We start from the raw sequence: 19263 nt of genomic DNA on the forward strand, positions 1-19263 counted from the left end.
TGGGTGAACTATCCCTTTAAGTTTTTTCCGTAAGTTGGATAGGGAAGGCGTAGGACGTATCGTAAGCTTTTTGAACTGCAAGAGTTTTACACTTTCTTCGTAAGTTGAATACGGAAGGCTGTCTGGCGGAAGCTGGATATTTTACTTTATAACTTTTTTTTTTTACACAAACATATCGCATCGCTTCGCTTCAGAAGGCCTTTATTAACCCCCCGGAGCTGTGTGGAGTATGTTTATGATGGATGGATGTGGATGGAGACACTTTCTTCAGCTCATACTCGTTTGGTAACACTTACTGCCATTATAAAGCTCGGATGCGTCAGGATATTTATTAATATTTCTCAGATTGTGCTCATCAGAAAGAAGAAAGTCATATACACCTAGGATGGCTTGAGGGTGAGTAAAGCTTGGGCTAATTTTCATTTGAAAGTGAACTAATCCTTTAAGCATTTGAACAAACCCCTAGCCTATTTAGTAAGCTTACTTACCAGTAAGCAACCACTTAGCCACCACATTGCAGTATTAACAACCACATAGCAACACCTTGGCATTGTGTCAGTCAGAGACCTTTGCACACACTTGTGAAAAAGAAGTGTGCTTAATTTACTCAATGTGCACTTGTAGTGTACTTCAAATTTTAAAAGTATTTTTTTTTTAAAAACACTGTACCTGTAGTATTAGTATTAATCAAATAAAAGGCCATTTAAGTGTACTTAAAGATAGTACACTTTAATGACCATGTTCCTGAACACATTTAAAGGGGCTATATGTAGATGGCTATGGCTATATGTATATTAGCGACACTGGTGGCTCATGCTCACACTTGTGCACACATAACGCTGAACATTTTTCAATGTCTCGATATACTCACGACGAAGCTCTTTTCATTCTGAAAATATCTTTGCAGTTATATACTGTTATATACGACTCCGTCCACACTGCTGAGAGCGATGTTTAGATGAATATGTAAATATGTCCATTTTATGGTCCTACGCCTTCCACAGACGATATATATTTATAAAAATACATTTAGATCATTTAACATAGCGATTGATATCAGGATATGAAGAGACTTTCAAGCAGTGTAACAAAAAATGTTTCTGTGGAGAATCACCTATTGCCCTTTAAAGGGATAGTTCGCCCAAAAAATTATCTCATTATTTACTCATCCTCAAGCCATCCTAGGTGTATATGACTATCTTCTTTCAGCCGAACACAATCACATCTTCCTGGTTCATCCAAGCTTTGTAATGGGATTGAATGGCACCAAAGTTTTTGAAGCTCCAAAAGCACATCCATCTTAAAAGTAATCCATCCACGGGTTAATAAATGCCTTCTGAAGTGAAGTGATGTGTTGTTGTAAGAAAAACATCCATATTTATAACTTTATAAACTGTTTTTGGGTGAACTATCCCTTTAAGTTCTACTGAAGTCGGTCAAAAAATTGCATAGCTAATTGCATTTATAATTGCATAAATTTACCTGTAATACATTTTCATTTAATTGCAATTAACATTCAGTATAGTGTCTGAAAACATTACATTCAGTACGCACTTAAGTGTGTTATTTCTGTAATAAGTACTCGTTTTAAAAGTATGATAAAGTGTTCTTCTTTTTCACAAGGGCAGGCAAAAAGGGCAGGCAATTTTATTGAGATAATGCAAAAATTTTGTTATAGATAGCAGAGTCCACGCTACAACTATAACAAAATGAACGTGCCTTTTCTGAAAGAATGTTCTAACCATATTCATAGATTATCCTGTTCCGGGATCAGCCCTCTAAAACCAACTGTTGCTCTAAAACCACTTCAATGTCCAGCACAGCAGCAGCACTACATACCACAAACACTGACAATTAAACTAGATTAAAAGGCCCCTGTCATTGAAACATAGCACATTTCTGGGATGAAACATGCTCCATTCTTTAATCAGGGCTGTGTAAGGTTTATCTGGTGGGGCTTTGGCCATCTATAAATAAGAGAAACTATAAAGATGAAAAGTTATTGTTTCTGCCTGTGGTATCTGCTTGTGGTTTTCTTCTTTACGGCTGTCAACCCTTGTTCTGTTTCCTGAGATCAGCATGCACAGGAAGTGCTCTCTTTCTGAAATGGGCATGTAAAGCCTATAGTTGAAATCACTATTATTTTGAACATCGTTGCATTCATTTAGAATGCAGTCGACAAAGGTGTGGGTGTTGAAAGTTATTCAGGTTAGGGAGCATTTTGTTTTGTTTTGGTTTTGGTGATGTGGAGAGTCCCTCTGAGCTGAGCGTCATGTTGGTGCATGGTACGTTTTGCATAAGGAAGGATTGTGGGAGGAGGGTATAAAAGCAGACGCTCCATCCAGTGTTTGTTTTGCTCATTGTATAAACTTTTGTGACATCACACAATCACCTGCTTACATAAGGTTAGTATCACTGCAAAAGGTCAAGTGAATCAAGTTACACACGTGTCTTCCGCCAAAATCACTATTTATATCATATTTCCTGACCTAAATTTATTGAGACACCTTGAACAGTTCATTCATTAATACAGTTTATTCACTATAGTTTAAAAAAAAATAGTAAAACAAATATGACAAGATCTTAGAGTTAAACTGTCAGAAAAAATTAATCTTAATTATGTCAGATAACACTTAAGAAAAACATGGTCAGGTCAAAGTGTCTGAATAATTTTTGGTTCCAAATTTTTATCAGTTTTACTGGTAGTGCACTGTATGAAGAATTTTTGGGTATAATATGTCACAGTTTACTTTATTTTGCTATCCTCACTTACATAAACGAACTATAGTGTCTTGCACCCGCTAGCAAAAATATATCAAAAATGTCTGAATAATTTTTGGTTTGACTGTATATATATTATATCATATATATTATTTCATATCATATATCTTTATCTTTAGTAGCTTCTGGGCAGATGACATTTAATTTTACTACCCTTAGCAAAAAATATTTTGTCTTGTAAATAAAATTAATCTATTCTAACAATATTTATGCTGTCAATCTAATCAAAAAGTAAATATTTTCTATGTAATATTTTAATCATTTTGTTTTGGCTCTTGTACAATGACAGTATAAAACAAATTATAGCAAAATCTATATTACAGTTTTTTGTTCATATTTTGAAATGGATTTTAATATTTTCTGTGTTCATTATAATTTTATTTTTTTGTCTAATTTTGTCATTTTATTTTTGTTTTTTAAAACATGTATAGTTTTAATTTAAGTTTTTGTGTGTGTGTGTATGTATATATATATATATATATATATATATATATTTTTTTTTTTTTTTTTTTTTTGTTGCACAGTATAAATTAATCTAAACATGAAAATATAGCTTGGGGATGGGGTTCCTTGGAAAGAGATCGTCATATTTAAGGGTCTTTGATATCAAGTCTGAAAGCCCCTGTATTGTACAAGTATATGCATTTTAACCTAAAATCTTGATCTTGAAAATGTTTGTCAAGTACCATTCTAGTCTCTTTATTCTAGCTTTATTTTAATATCAGCAATGCTCTTCATTTTTGTCCATCAGGTAGAGGATGACAGCTCTCTCACAGCGGTGTACGTAAACATCCCCCGCTTGCGCCGAAGTACCATTGACTCCTCCAGTCCCATTGCTCCTCAATTACAGGACTTTCCGGACACTCCCGATACCCTCCTTTTGGACTCTGCAGGATGGGAGGTCCATACTGACGACCAGAGTGGGAAAGAGTACTACTACCAACCCTCTACGGGCCGGAGCACCTGGGATTATCCACTCAGCTACTCCATGGATTCGTCAGTGGGGACGGAAGAGGCCCGTTCCCCTCCTTCTTTCCCCCAGTCTCCCACCTGCTCGCCCGTAGACCCTTCTCCTCAGAGGTGGAGCTCGGACTGGGAGAAAGTGCTGGATGAGAATTCTGGCAGGCATTACTTCTTTAACTCTGTGTCAGGTCAGAGCTCATGGGATCCCCCGGAGGACGTCGGCTCACCAGGGAACATGAAATTTCTGGAAGATTTCCCGGTATGGAGGTTTTTCTGCAGATTCAAACGAATGATTCTTTGATATGTACTACTATGGTATTAAAGGATTACTACATTCATATATTATGGTATTCATGTGCATATAGCTAGTTTTCTTTATATTTTATGAGTTATTTAATGAGTTCTCAACCATTTTGACTCCAAGCCTGCCATTGCCCACAACAATATTTGAAGGCCCCAAGACTTTTTCAGTTGTTTTTACTATTTCTGTCCTATAAAGTATTGTATCGGTTGGCATTACTAAAAAACATATATTCATTAAAAAATGCCCATGAAGTTTACAATTTTATTACCAAAGGTATATATAATAATATATAGAGATGCACCGATGCTAAATTTCTCTGCCGATACCGATAGCCGATTATTCAGAATGATATCGGCCGATACCGATACTTTGGTTTTTCTTAAGGGAAAAAAAAAATCTCTCCCAAATAATGTTGCAAACTTTACAGGGAACCCTCTCATTTGGTACACTACAATATTAGAGGTTACAATTAACAGCAAAAGTTTTATATTCAGCTGCTGTTTATTTTCAGATATAATAATTACACTCAAATAAAAACTGAAATGTATAAAACTTAGTATCATATAAGGTAGTTTTCTTAAGCACTTGTCTTCATGGCAAATTTGCACAAACATTTAATTAACAGTAATTAAGCTCCTCTCCAGTGTTTTTTTTTTTTTAATGTGTAGATAGCTAAGGAACTGTGAACATTGGGAAACATTCCTGAGGTAAAAGTGACATGATGTGACATATTGTTCACAAGCTGTTTTATTGACGTCTTTCCGCGGTTGAAACACAAATAACACTTAACATGAGACATGATACATTCTGGTAAGTTGTACAATATATTTCAACATACCTTTGATGTTCATTCATGATTTTTGATATATAACTTGTATTGAAAAGGAAGAAAAGACGCCGCCTGAACTGAGGCATTACAGCGATCTGACACGTCACATTTAAGAGCGCCAAAACGCCATTTATTGTTTGAATTTCATGATAAAATGGACAGAATTTGAAAACTGAAACTTTAATTCTTATCAGAAGTAATAAAGCACAAATCTTTTTGCGATTATTGGATGGGAGGTGCAACAAATAATATTTGATGTAGGAAAAAAAACGCAGACCTGGCAACCCTGGCTTGAACTATGGGTGATTCATAGGGTCAAAAAGAGCCTGCTTTAACACCACTATTTTTAAACTGTTAATGCGTTAAAATTCAACACAAGAGTGATTTTCTTCACACACAGTATGTATGAGTTGCAGTCTGAACACGTCTTTCCGCACCCTTTTGATTGACAGGATATAATCGGCCCTGACCATCGGCAGTTTTTAAACAATCGGCCGATGGCCGATAGTGATAATAATAGCTTTTATCGGCCGATACCGATTGTTAGCCGATACATCGGTGCATTTCTAATAATATATAATGTTTATATATTATTTTTACAAAGGGCAATGTCACTGTAAAAGATCATCTGAAAGAAGTTACTAGGGATGTTCCAAGCCAATCTCAAGGATCGGTATTGGGGCCGATTAAGCTTTCTTTTTAACTGATTGGTATCGGCTATCCTAATGCCGAGTTCACACTGCATGGTTCAGTGGATTTCACATTGCATGACTTTACAATAGGAAGAATCATCGACAACTCTGTCTGTTTCACAACCAAACACACGCGAGAAGTGATAAGGTCACGCGTGAGATCAGAATTCCCACTAAGACTGGAATTATTAAAAATGTTAGCCTGCAAGAAGCTTGTAATCCCAAATTGTATGTGCGCTAATTTGCAGCGAAAAGGAGAAAGAGAAAAAAAGATTATGGAGGAGAAAGTTGATCAGGGTTGCCAGGTTTTCGCAACAAAACCCTCCAAATTGCTACTCAAAAGTGAAAATTGGCGAGTGAAAATTGGGCCTAAAATCGTGCAGTGTGAACTCAGCATAAGCCCGATCCTTTATTTTACGTCAGCTGTCACACAGGTGTTGTGCAGTAGGTGGCAGTATGCACCTTCAAGTTGGTTTGCCAGCCGCCATTAAAAGGAAAAGAAGAAGCTCAAATGTGAGTGCGTGACACACAAGAACCAATGAGGGCTGTTCTAGCACGTCACGTGCTTTCAAGTTTCTGTGTTTAGCATTTTTCATGCGTACTTTTGTAACAAATCAATCGAAAGTCATTTATTTACTGTTTACTGACAGACTGGCATTCTGACTCATGAGCTTCATGCTTTCTAAACGTATCTCCACTTTTTTTTTCTTTCTGTTAAAACATACATTCTTTTATAATTGTATTTTTTCTTGTTATATTGTTTAAGGTTGATGTTGTGTAGTGAATGACATCCTGGGTCGATAAAGACCCGAGGTATGCATTTAGGGGTTAATCCTTATCCAGTAAATCATGAACAGCAGAAAATATCATAGGGCCTTTGAATATTGTTGTGGAGAAAGTATATGTTGTGGAGCCTAAAGTATATATTGACCAGAGTTGTGTTAAAAAAATTGTAAAATTAAAACTAAAGTTTGTTTTTTTCGGCGCCAAGCAGAACTGTAATTATAATGCAACCAATTTCAATAATAATCATATTTTCAAAAAGGTTTGTTAAACACTACCCATTGGTTCATTTCTACCAGTAGTTACTTACAGTTTGATTAATATTTATATTGCCTTCTTTGCTTCCCAAAATGTAGCCTCCGCTTCCTGAGGAAGACTACCCAGCATCGCCAGAGCTGGAAGAGGAAACATCTCCTCATTCCTTGCCAGCAGAGTATTCTTTGATTCAGGTGAAGAAGGTCTCTATCCCCAGGGTAAGTCTGGATAACAGCACCCCACCAGGATGGACCCTCAGAGTCGACCCTGAAGGAACTTGGGTCTTCACGAGCGACTACACGCAGGAACAGGTACAGGACACTTGACACTTGACAATGACCTTGGCGTGTCCTTGTTTTGGGCTGGCTTACTTATTTTATTTGGGCTGATTAGCTTGCTATTATTAGTGAGGTGTATGATAGTATGGCTGTAGGCTAGATTTGTAATTTGGTGAACTAATGAAATGTCTTGTTGACAGTGGATTAAGTCGCTAGATGATCAAGGGCGGACATACTACTACCTAAGAGACGGCAGCAAGTCCCAGTGGAACTTACCTGAGGTGGGATATAGTGTGATGGATCTCCTAAAGGCCTGTTCACATTAAGAACAATAACTATATCAGCATCCAAATCAGTTGACTATAACTTTGCACTTGCTGTTATGTCGTCTGCCGCTTTAAAGTCAGGTGGATTTAGTTTGGTTGACTCTAAAGGGATAGTTCACCTAAAAATAAGTAAAACTTTGACTTACTTTCATGTCATTCCAACTTGAATTATTTTCTGTATAGTGAAAACACAAAATTATACATTTGGCAGAATGTCCTTGCTGCTATTTTTCTTAAATCAAAAGTGGCTGGTGATTGATACACTGAAAAAAAATGGTGTAGGATTTACTTTGAAACAATTTTCACTCAGAAATTGCTAGTAAATTTCAGAAATAACTACAAAGAAATGCCAAGTAACACTTTGAAGTAGAAAGATTTTTTTTCTTGTAAAACATACTCCGATAATTGTTTTCTTTACAGTGTATTAACAAATTCAAGTAAGTACAAAAACGTATCATAAAAGCATAATTTCTGAATACAGATTCTCTCTCACACTTTTAGTATTCTGGAAATCCAGGACAGTATGGAGTGGGAAATGGAGAGCAGGACACAATGGGATCGATGCAAAGCTGGAGACACAGTACAGGATACCAGGAAGATGTATGTAACGGCATTTGGTTTCCATCTAAAGTTGCAAATTTAAAGGGTTAGTTCACCCAAAAATGAAAATTCTGTCATTATTTACTCACCCTCATGTTGTTCCAAACTTGTAAGACCTTCGTTCATCTCCAGAACACAAATGAAGATATTTTTAATGGTCTGTCCCTCCGTTGACAGCTACGCGACTACCACTTTGACGCTTCAAAAGGTTCATAAAGAGATCGTAAAACTAATCCATATGAATTGAGTGGTTTAGTCCAAATTTTCTGAAGAGACACGATCGCTTTATATGATGAACAGATTGAATGTAGGCTTTTATTCACATATAAACATTGATCAGCGAACATAAACAGAAGCTCAACCGAACCTGCTTGACGGAAGCTAAAATGTGCCGCATAACATATGAGAATGAACCTCATTGGTTCTCGCACATCAAGCGAACATGCTTGAGCTTCCGTTTACCACAGCTGATGTGTGCGTTGATGAATGTTTATATGTGAATAAAAGCCTAAATTGAATCTGTTCATCATATAAAGCAATCGTGTCTCTTCGGAAAATTTGGACTAAACCACTCAATTCATATGGATTAGTTTTATGATCTTTTTATGAACTCTTTGAAGCGTCAAAGTATCACTTGTGTAGCTGTCAATGGAGGGACAGAAAGCTCTCCGATTTCATTAAAAAGATCTTAATTTGTGTTCCGAAGATGAACGAAAGTCTTACGGGCGTGGAACGACATGAGGGTGAGTAAATGATGACAGAATTTTCATTTTTGGGCGAACTAACCCTTTAACTAATGCGCAAAATCGTATAAAAGTTTTTGTGAATAAAGCACAGTTTCCATTCCATGTGTTCAAGAAAACAAAATCATAACTTCCTGCAAAATTGGCACAAGATATCTGTAATAAAATTGTACTGTCATACTTTATCCAGCAGCTCACCCACACTCATAAACAAACAGAGTGATGGCCTGACGCATATGATGCACACCTGATCCTTCATGTGTGTCCTTAGTGACCGAGTTTCCTAAATAGGCTCTAGAATGCACCTGAGACTCAGTTTGTTATAGAGTTGCTCTATTTAAATCCCTCCCACCTACCCAGTCTTTCCTATCATTCCAAAATGCAAACATATACTCACTATTTATTCTGTTTTCACTGAACTGAATTCAGTTACTGAAACACTATATTACTAGTGGTGTTTATTAAGGCATGCAATGGTAAAAAAAAAAAAAAACTGAAAATTGTATTTTTGACAACAGTTAAATGGCATTCTTGTAAATGCATAGTGTGATTTACACATGTGATTTTGTCTTAACAGAGGAGTCATTCATCATATCCTCAGAATACATCAGACAGTGACGCCTCCAGCTCTCCTGAAATGCCACATAATGTAAGACTCCAGATCAGATGTTTATGATTCCAGATCAGTTGATCTAAAGTTTACAATAAACTACATGAATGAAGTCTTCAAACATCATTCATGTGATTATTATGTGCTTACTGGCATGAATGTTAGCTAAAATCATGTGACTTGTTAGGTGGACATGCTGTGCCATGAGGAAAGGAAACTTATTTAAATGTGTTTGCTTGGTAAACTGTTGGGTTTGGGATTGTGTTGCATGAATTACTCGAAATTATTATTATACAGTTTCACAATACATGCTGAATGAAAGTATTAATGCAGGTTAGGACTAGAGGGGAGAAGTCTGATCAAAAGTGTTAGATTATGATTAGTAGAGTGCAATATTATTTTGCCACACTGTCCTCTAGTGGTTACTAGTGAAACTTAGAGCCTGATTGCTGCCTTCCACTCAAACAAACATATGCCGAATATGTCATGGTACTACCTTGAGATTTAGATGCCATATCATGGCAGTACCTTCATGTTTTTGGACATTTACCATGGTACTATCATAATATTCTTTGAAATATCTTAGAGAACCATTGATTTCCATTGTTTTACCATCTGATACATCACAGTTCTGCCACAGTACTGGCTTTTATCATTCATACATGTAGGCACGTAATATTGGATTGGTTGTTTTATATACAACAGTTTTGATGCTAAATTCTGATTGGATGAACTGGATGTAAAATGCAGATGAACATACACTTGTGACTGCACATTCTATATTAATACACCAATGTGGCAACAATAAACAGCCTACAGGTAAGCTAATGAAGTACTATATTACTTGGTGTTATATTATTTTGATTATATTTAAACTTGGGTATACAGAATATCCAACTTTATCTGCGTACATACTGTACAGTATACTAGCATAAAGAGATATATAGTTTAAGGCAAATATAGTATCGTCACAAAACATTAACTATAGTATCGCCCAGTTCTAATCTGCTAATTGCGACTATGAGGCAAGAAAATATTAAGATATTCTAAATATTAATATAATGATTTTCTGTAAAGCTACTTTGAAACAAAGTGTGTTGTGAAAAGTGCAATACAAATAAAATGTACTTGACTTGATTATTATTAATAACAAATACAGATTATTGAAAATTGGTGTATTTCATTATATTGATTAGGGAAGCACAATATATTGGCCACCATTTCGGTATTGGCTGACATGTGTTAATTTTTAATGTTATCGTTATCGGCCCAATAAGAAAATTCGGCCGATAAATAATGGATTATTTCCTTCAGCTGAGACACTTTTAAATGCGCACTGTCCTCCATTATGGTTTTGAATTGCTTGAAATATGATTGAAATCACTTCAAAAAGGAAAATTCAGTTAGGTGCTACATGTACAACGCAAATCTATCATATAGGCTACATAAAATTATAATGAGAACATTATAATTGTGTGCTTGGGACATAGCTTTTAAATGGTGAAACTTTTGTTTTTGTAATCAGGCCCTCAAAAGTTATATAAAAAATTTGGATATAGATTTATCAGCGAATATATCGGTTATCGGCTTTCAAATATAAAGAATTATCGGTTATCAGTATTGGCCAAAATGTTCATATCGGTGCATCCTTAAAGGTGCAGTGTGTAAATTTTAGCGGCATCTAGCGGTGAGGTTGTGAATTGCAACCAAAGGCTTAGTCCAGCGCTCACCTCTCCCGTTCGAAGCACATAGAGAAGCTACGGTGGCCGACACAGGACAAAGATGTCGTCATCTGAGACAGAAGAGAGTAGCCAGTCAAGCAATGAGGTTTCTTCTTACTTCTAACAAAGAACGTCTCTACTTCTAATAAACCAGACGACTACTACTTCTTCTTCTTCTTCTTCTTCTTCTTCTTTGTGCGTATTCAACATAGTGACGATGCAAGCTGCCTCTAAAAACACCAACGAAGAAAAAGAACAAAAACATAGTGACGAAACGCATTTTTTGGGCTGTTTGTCCATTTAGGGCTACTGTAGAAACATGCCGGTGCAAAATGGCAACTTAACATGTAAGAGGACCCACGGTGTATGTAGATAGAAACAGCTCATTCTAAGATAATAAAAACATAACGGTTCATTATGTAAGGTGTTTATACACCACTGGAAACATAGTTATGTATATTATATTGCATTTCTGTCAATAGATCCTTCTAAATATTACACATTGGACCTTTAATATTGATGTTTCCTCCATTTTATAAAAGCAATAAGACATTCAAGTTACAGTGATTTTACCATGGTTAAAGGAGTTTTAGCTCAAGCTATGCTTGATGTTGTGCCGTAGAACACTTCTTACCTTAACATTAGACTGCTTGTGACTTGTTATTTTATTAAATAAGCATAATAAACAGTGTCATGTTCTGAATGTACTCCTAAATTTAAAAACATTGCTACAAAAATAGCTAAACAATCATCTGCTTTCTCTGTTCTGCATTTTGTAGTGAAACCTCAAAGGTTAAGCTTTACTTCACTTTCATGTTGTCAGATATTATTCTATACTATTATCCTGATATTATCCTGTACTTTTTTTTTTTTTCAGAAAGGCTTTATTAACTCATTAATAGTTTTTTCAGGTTTCAAACTTGGAAAAGGCTGGAATCCTGAACAAAACGAAGGTGTCTGAAAACGGGAAGAAAATTAGGTAAAGATTTCCATCATGAACTTAAATCAGTGGTGGTACTGGTTTGATAGGTAACTATTTTGGAGAAAAATAATGATTGTATGTAAAAGTAGGACATTTTATCAATCTTCCTACAGGAAGAACTGGGGTCATTCTTGGACGGTTCTCCATGGAGGAATACTGACATTCCATAAGGACCCAAAGTCCACGCCAACCGGAGCATCGGTGAGAATCTAAATCCACAAATTCAGTATTTGCATTATCAAGTATTTCATTTTTATTTGGTAATACTGAATGTATTTGTATTGTGTAGAGCAAGACAAATCACATAGTCCCAGAATTCACAGTGGATCTGAGAGGGGCAACAGTTGGCTGGGCAAACAAGGACAAATCAAGCAAGAAAAATGTTATGGAGGTATGGCTGTTACAACACTACCCAAGATTGTGCTGGATCATCATACACTGGTCAACTTCTTTACTAGTGTGTCTCCTTGATGCATTCCTTGTGTATTTGTTCATTCAGCTTAAGAGTCGGAATGGAGCGGAGTACTTGATCCAGTACGACACTGAAAGCATCATCACTGACTGGTATAAAGTCATCGTAGATACCATAAGCCAGCTGGTGAGCCTTGCATCGTAATAAAAAATGAAGAATAACTAACACTCGGTTATGTTTTCTCAATAAAATCTGCATAATCGTATATGTCTTTTTGCTCTGGGCCGTCAGGATTTGGATCAGCACCACTCTGAAGATGAGGAGGAAATCAGTGAGAAGTCAAGCTTAGACAGAGAGGAAAAACCCTTTGACAAAAGAACTATGAGCAATGGTAGTGTGTCAAATGATTCTTAACCCTCTGATTTTCCTCTTTTAGGGGTCACACTTGTGACCCTTAGTGGTCAAAATAGACCGTAAGACAGTAAGTGTAACTTTTTTTTTAATTAAATGAATATACTATATTTTGTTTAAATAATATTTACTCTTTAATATTTTGTATTTTGAGAGGATTTCATGATATTAGACAATATTCACCAAATTATGCAGCATTTATTTCTATATAAAAAATACAAATATTAGAAAACATTTTGATGATATTTTCAATTAATACAGTGTTTAAGTTATAAATAGAGTAATGCGTGGAAGGAAGATTGATGCCATCTGGTTAGAAAAATAATGAATAAATATAAATTATATATATATATATATATATATAGTTCAAAACTTGGTGACTTTTGTGGCTATAACTTGGTGACATTTATTGAAATATATATCTTTATATTATTTATATTAATAATATTATTATTACTGTCAAACGATTAACCATGATTGATAAAAGTTTGTGTTTACTTAATATATTTGTGAATACTGTGTATTTGTATTATGTATATATGAATACACACACATGCATATATATATATATATATATATATATATAATATATATATTTAACAAAAATATATTATATTTATATATAAAATATTTATATATATATATATATATATATATATATATATATATATGTGTGTGTATATGTTAATATTCCTTTAAATATATACATGTATGTGTGTGTATTTATATATACATAATAAAAATACACAGTACACACACATACTGTATGTATACAAACTTTTATTTTGGATGCAATAATCGTGTAATCGTTTGACAGCACTAATATATATAGCAGTAAATGTCACCAAGTTATAGCCACAAAAGTCACCAAGTTTCGACCATTATGATGAAGCAAAAAATACATATATATATTTATCAAACTTTTTTAAGAGTTAAAGAAGCAGTTCATCCCAAAATAAAAAATACTGTCATAATTTTCTCACACTAATGTAATTCTAAACTTGAGTGACTTTCTTTCTTCTGTTCAATGCAATAAAACATATATTAAAAAATTATTGAAATTATTTTGTCTAACATTAAATGTTGTTTGGACCCCAATGATATACAGTAAGGTTAATGTCAATGTCAGTAAATTTCATCCATTAATAAAGAACTAAAGAAACTAAAAAATGTTTTAAACAGAAAATGGTAATGAGTGTAATTATGTACTGTCCTCTTCCTGTTCATTAGCATCTCGACTGCCTTCATCCAGTTCGACATCTGAAGCAGATCAAAAGAAGGTTCGCACCAAACTGAAGAAGTTTCTCCTCAAGCGGCCCACCCTGCAGTCAGTCAAAGACAAGGGATATATCAGAGGTTGGACCATACTCTACCTCATCCATTTATTATTACTTTTACAGAAGTGCAAGATTTCGTTGAGGAACGATTCTAATGTGACCCTTGGCCTCTTTTCATTTTAGAAAATGTATTCGGATGCCACTTGCACAATCTCTGCAACCAAGAGAAGACGAGAGTGCCCAGCTTTGTGGAGAAATGCATCCGGGCGGTAGAGAAAAGAGGTGTGTTAACCTTCACCTCACCGCCAATACGGCATTACTAATTGAAAATATTTTTTCATCAATATCAAGGCTGTAACCATGCCTTAAACATGGTGGGGGAAGGTTCATAATGGTCTTTTTTTTTAAAGGAATTAAAGGGGTCACATGATGCTATTTTATTTTTTTTTTACATACTTTACATTATTGCAGCTCCTCTATTCCCAGTCTGTCTGAAACGCGCTGATTTCTACAAAGCCCCTACTTCCGAAAAGCCCAAAATGCTCTGACTGGACAGCTGACCCACTGCGTTGTGATTGGCCAAACACCTCAAGCGTGTGTCGAAAATGTAACGCCCCATACCACAATCGCGAGCTTCAGCTTCCATGCCAAGTGTGCCGCATAAGTCCTGAAATGTGAAGCCAAAGCATTTTGATCGCCCCCTGGTGGCTGGCTGCAGTATAGGTCATAAACCCCACCCTCTCCATGTAATCGAATGGGTTGTGAGCCAAACTAAAAAATTTAATTACACTTCAAATAATTTTTTTTCCAAAGATGGTTTCTGTCGTTTTAGGTAGTTCTCATAACGTCATAATGTCTCATAATGTTCATTTCCCCAGTAAGTTTGTTTTTAGTTAGTTATTTGATGCTATAAAAATGGGGTGTAACGTCATGATTGACAGCTGTGCTTGCGATTGAGTCTGCGGGAGCGGGAGTTTGGGCGGGACCTTGATGCCGCGGCTCCACCTCAGGATCACTACTGCGGAGACTGGGGCTCCGAACGTCATAATCGGCAATAACCGTTACTGGGATATTTTGGCTTCATTTTTCTACAGTGGAAGGAAGTGGATTTAAATGTTAACAGTTAATAATTTAAATGGATTTAAGGGAATAAAGAAAAAGAAAGAACAGTAAAAGAACAAGAAAACGTTTTTTGTAAAGTAATCAATTTGAACTAATATGCACACATTCACTCTTATTCATAGGCCTACAATGTTGAAAACGCAAAAAGGCAAAATGTTCAGTTCTGAATTACATGAATCACAAATTATTCAGCTTATATTTTCAAATCAAAACGGCAAAAAGTCAAGTAGTTTGCATCACTGGATATTACTGTGGGTCGTAACATTTCACCTTTAAAAACCGAATTGCCATGCTGGAATTCATGTTTGGTATATGTGAACAGTAAAGCCTGCCTCCTTTGATTTGATTTGTCAACTTGATCATTTTATCACTGACAAGCGCTGTAGACCGCTGAGGCGGGCCAGTCTAAAAATGTACACTACCGGTCAAAAGTTTGGAAACATTAGTATTTTTAATGTTTTAGAAAGAAGTCTTTTCAGCTCTTCAAGGCTTAATTTATTTGATCAAAAATACAGAAAAAACTGAAATATTGTGAAATATTATTACAATTTAAAATAATGGTTTTCTATTTTAATATACTTTAAAATATAATTTATTCCTGTGATCAAAGTTGAATTTTCATTAGCCATTACTCCAGTCTGTCACATGATCCTTCAGAAATCATTCTAATATACTGATTTATTAAATAGCTGCGCTGCTTAATATTTTTTATAACCTGCGATACTTGTTTCAGGATTCTTTGATAAATAAAGAGTTAAAAACAAAATAACAGCATTTATTTAAAATTTTTTTTTTTTTTTTAACAATATACACAGCCGTTCAAAAGTCTGGCGTCAGTAATCTTTTTCTTTCTTTTTTTTTTGAAAGAAATTAATACTTTTATTCAGCAAGAATGTGTTAAATTGATCAAAAAAGTGATAGTAAAGACTTATATTGTTGGAAAAGATTTCTATTTTGAATAAATGCTGTTCTTTTTAACTTTTTATTCATCAACGAACCATGAAAAAAGTATCACAGGTTATAAAAAATATTAAGCAGCACAACTGTTTCCAACATTATTAATAACTGAGTATCAAATCAGCATATTAGAATGATTTCTGAAGGATCATGTGACACTGAAGACTGGAGTAATGATGCTGAAAATTCAGCTTTGCATCACAGAAATAAATTATATTTTAAAGTATATTAAAATAGAAAACCATTATTTTAAATTGTAATAATATTTCACATTATTACTGTTTTTTCTGTATTTTTGATCAAATAAATGCAGGCTTGATGAGGAAAAGCGACTTCTTTCTAAAACATTAAAAATACTAATGTTGTACTAACTACAAGAAGAGCAGCATCATGAACATCAAAAATTGTATATCAAAAATGTCTAGTGGTTACAGCTAAAATAAAAATCAAATATTTGTTGTTGTCATCCATCAGGTCTGGGGATCGATGGACTCTACAGAGTTAGTGGGAATTTGGCGGTCATCCAGAAACTGCGTTTCAAAGCAGATCATGGTAAAATGAATCAGCATTAATTTTATACTCATTTTATCATCAGCTCAGTTCTTCACTTCATGTCTTCACCAAGGTGTCATACTCTGTATTATAGCTTGTTTATTTCTCCAAAGAATTTAGATGCACTCATATTACTATGAATAGGAGAAAGTGCAATGCACAATATAGTCAACTTTTGCGTCACTTATTAGTTGTCATTATTTTTTCTCTCCTGTTTGGTGAATAATGATTTTCCATGACCCAATCATTTTCCACTTATATTCACTGTGTTCTCTTGACATGATTCCCAGCAGCTCTTGACTGACTCGTGTGTTTCTCTGTGTGTTTCTCCAGAGGATCTGGACTTGGAGGAGGGTAACTGGGATATCCATGTGATCACAGGAGCACTGAAGCTCTTCTTCAGAGAGCTGCAGGAGCCTCTGTTCCCTTACAATCTCTTCAATGATTTCATCTGTGGCATCAGTAAGATCCTGATTGAATGGATTGTACATACAGAGGACTGTAGTGGGTTTCCAGTCTGGGTTTTTCAGTGGACAGATTTACTCTTTGTCAGGTTTTCTTGCTTCCATTGAAGCACAACATGCTCTTTAGATCATTCTTAAAGGGATAGTTCATCCAAATGAAAATTACCTCATGATTTACTCACCCTCAAGCCATCCTAGGTGTGTATGACTATCTTCTTTCAGACTAATAATTCAGAAGACCTTTATTAACCCCCTGGAGCCATGTGGATATCTTTTATGATGGATGGTTGCACTTTTTTGGGCTTCAAAATCTCATCCTCTATTCACTGCCATTATAAAGCGTGGAAGAGCCAGTACATTATTTAATATAACTCAGATTGTGTTCGTCTGAAAGAAGATAGTCATATACAACTAGGATGGCGTGAGGTTGAGTAAATCATGGGGTAATTTTAAGTTTTGGGTGAACTATCCCTTTAAATTGTACTAGATAACTTGATCAGTAGGTTTTACACAACGTGGAGCAGCTCAAGCATGAAATGACATAAAAACTTTCCAAAAAAGACATTCTGAAATCCGTTATTCATAATAATTCAGCTTTTCACTGATAACATTATGCTGAATAGAACAATTTTCATCATTTTTTTGCCCATTTATTTAATATATATATAAAAATCTATCTATCTGTCTGTCTGTTCATCTATCTACAGAAATCCCTGATTATTACAGTAAAATATCACACATGAGAAATGTTGTGCGGTCTTTGCCAGCACCCAACCGTGACACAATGGAGGCCCTCTTCAGCCATTTACGCAAGTACGTTGTTTTTATTTTACATACATGTCCTTATATATTTTTTATAAATATTACAGTATGTTTCTACAGCATGTCTCTCTGTCTCTTTCAGGGTCATTCAACATGGTGATGAGAACAGAATGACTGTGCAGAACGTGGCTATCGTTTTCGGCCCAACGTTACTCAAACCTGAGGTGGAGTCAGCAAACATCGCCACATACATGGTCTTCCAGAACCAGATTGTAGAATTCTTACTCAATGAATTTGAGTCGATCTTCCACATGTGATTGACATGAACTTGCACTGAATAAAAATTAAATAAACCCTCTCATATGCTGGAGATAATGGGAGAGATGGTGCAAAACTGATCTCAGTTCAGTGAGAAAGACATTATGTATCAGCTCTGTGAAGGAAAGCCTCTGACTGGCACATTTTGCATGAAGGTTATAAATAGAGATGCAACAAAAATCTAGAAAAGTAGCCTCCATGATTAATATATTAACATTACTGAAACAAAATGGTTTTACATGAGCAGTTTAAATATTGAAAGGGCAATACACATTTTAAAACTGTATAGTTAAATGTAGTTTAAAATATTTTGAGGTTTCATTTTAGACTTAAGGAGGGCTCCCATCATAGAAAGTTTTCTAAGAATATTAGTGAGCTTTCCTTTTAAAACAGTTATCAGCTACTCCTGGTTTTTCTTCAGGTCAGTTAAATAATAATTTAGTTTAACTTTGCTTTTCTGTGGTCTTTTGCCTTTCTGTAGAGTCGTGTGAAACACTGAACATTTTTACTCTGTTCATTTGCAATGTGATGATAGATGAATGATATTAAATTACAATATTTTTTAAGTTTAGGTATCAGTTTTAGTTTTCTTCTTTTTAAACTTGCATCTGTAACATAGAACTTTACAAAGAAAATACTGCAGGCCTGTAATTGTAAACTGGAAATGCTAAGTTTTAAGACTTGTACATTGTCATTAAAGGCACAATATTTTAGATTTTGTGGTACCAAAATGTAGAATCTGTGAAATGGAATTTGCACATAGATTTAGCATTAATATTTTATGAAAATTGGCACACTTATATAGCTACACTTATATATCATTGTAAGATGTTTAAAGGTGTGTGTATATAGAAAAGGCATATTTATGCTGTACATTACCTGAAGTAAGCAAGCTTTTAATAAAGTAACTCTTTTATAAATTAATGCTTCAATGTTATTCACTTTGTTTATATATTTATATGGTGACTGATATATTGACAAAATTTTAAATTTAATCTAAATTATCATATTTTGTATGCTGCAAATTTAGGTTTAATGAAAATAAGTTTAAATTCTCTTCAGGGAAAAAAAAAATGTAATTCTGAGGAAATGAATGGGTGGTGTTAGTGAAAATTTAGTGG

General features: G+C 34.8%; 1 protein-coding gene across 5 annotated transcripts in view; it reads left to right on the forward strand.

Annotated features, from left to right (window-relative positions):
- The window catches only part of arhgap27 (Rho GTPase activating protein 27), a 48306-nt gene extending 29240 nt beyond the window's left edge, over positions 1-19066 (forward strand). For 4 of the 5 annotated variants that reach the window (XM_051914180.1, XM_051914179.1, XM_051914183.1 and 1 more), the window contains 16 exons: positions 3533-4003; positions 6709-6918; positions 7086-7166; positions 7713-7811; positions 9132-9203; positions 11788-11864; positions 11981-12068; positions 12157-12258; positions 12367-12465; positions 12571-12670; positions 13921-14046; positions 14151-14249; positions 16521-16598; positions 16932-17060; positions 17770-17875; positions 17967-19066. In XM_051914180.1, coding sequence (XP_051770140.1) covers positions 3533-4003; positions 6709-6918; positions 7086-7166; positions 7713-7811; positions 9132-9203; positions 11788-11864; positions 11981-12068; positions 12157-12258; positions 12367-12465; positions 12571-12670; positions 13921-14046; positions 14151-14249; positions 16521-16598; positions 16932-17060; positions 17770-17875; positions 17967-18141 — 2112 coding nt within the window. In that variant the 3' untranslated portion in view covers positions 18142-19066. The remainder of the gene's footprint in view (positions 1-3532; positions 4004-6708; positions 6919-7085; positions 7167-7712; positions 7812-9131; positions 9204-11787; positions 11865-11980; positions 12069-12156; positions 12259-12366; positions 12466-12570; positions 12671-13920; positions 14047-14150; positions 14250-16520; positions 16599-16931; positions 17061-17769; positions 17876-17966) is intronic. The other variant, XM_051914181.1, reaches the window with a different exon arrangement.
- Positions 19067-19263: the final 197 nt, after the last annotated feature.

The sequence above is a fragment of the Ctenopharyngodon idella genome, chromosome 12, assembly GCF_019924925.1.
Source record: "Ctenopharyngodon idella isolate HZGC_01 chromosome 12, HZGC01, whole genome shotgun sequence".
NCBI classification, from domain to species: domain Eukaryota; kingdom Metazoa; phylum Chordata; class Actinopteri; order Cypriniformes; family Xenocyprididae; genus Ctenopharyngodon; species Ctenopharyngodon idella.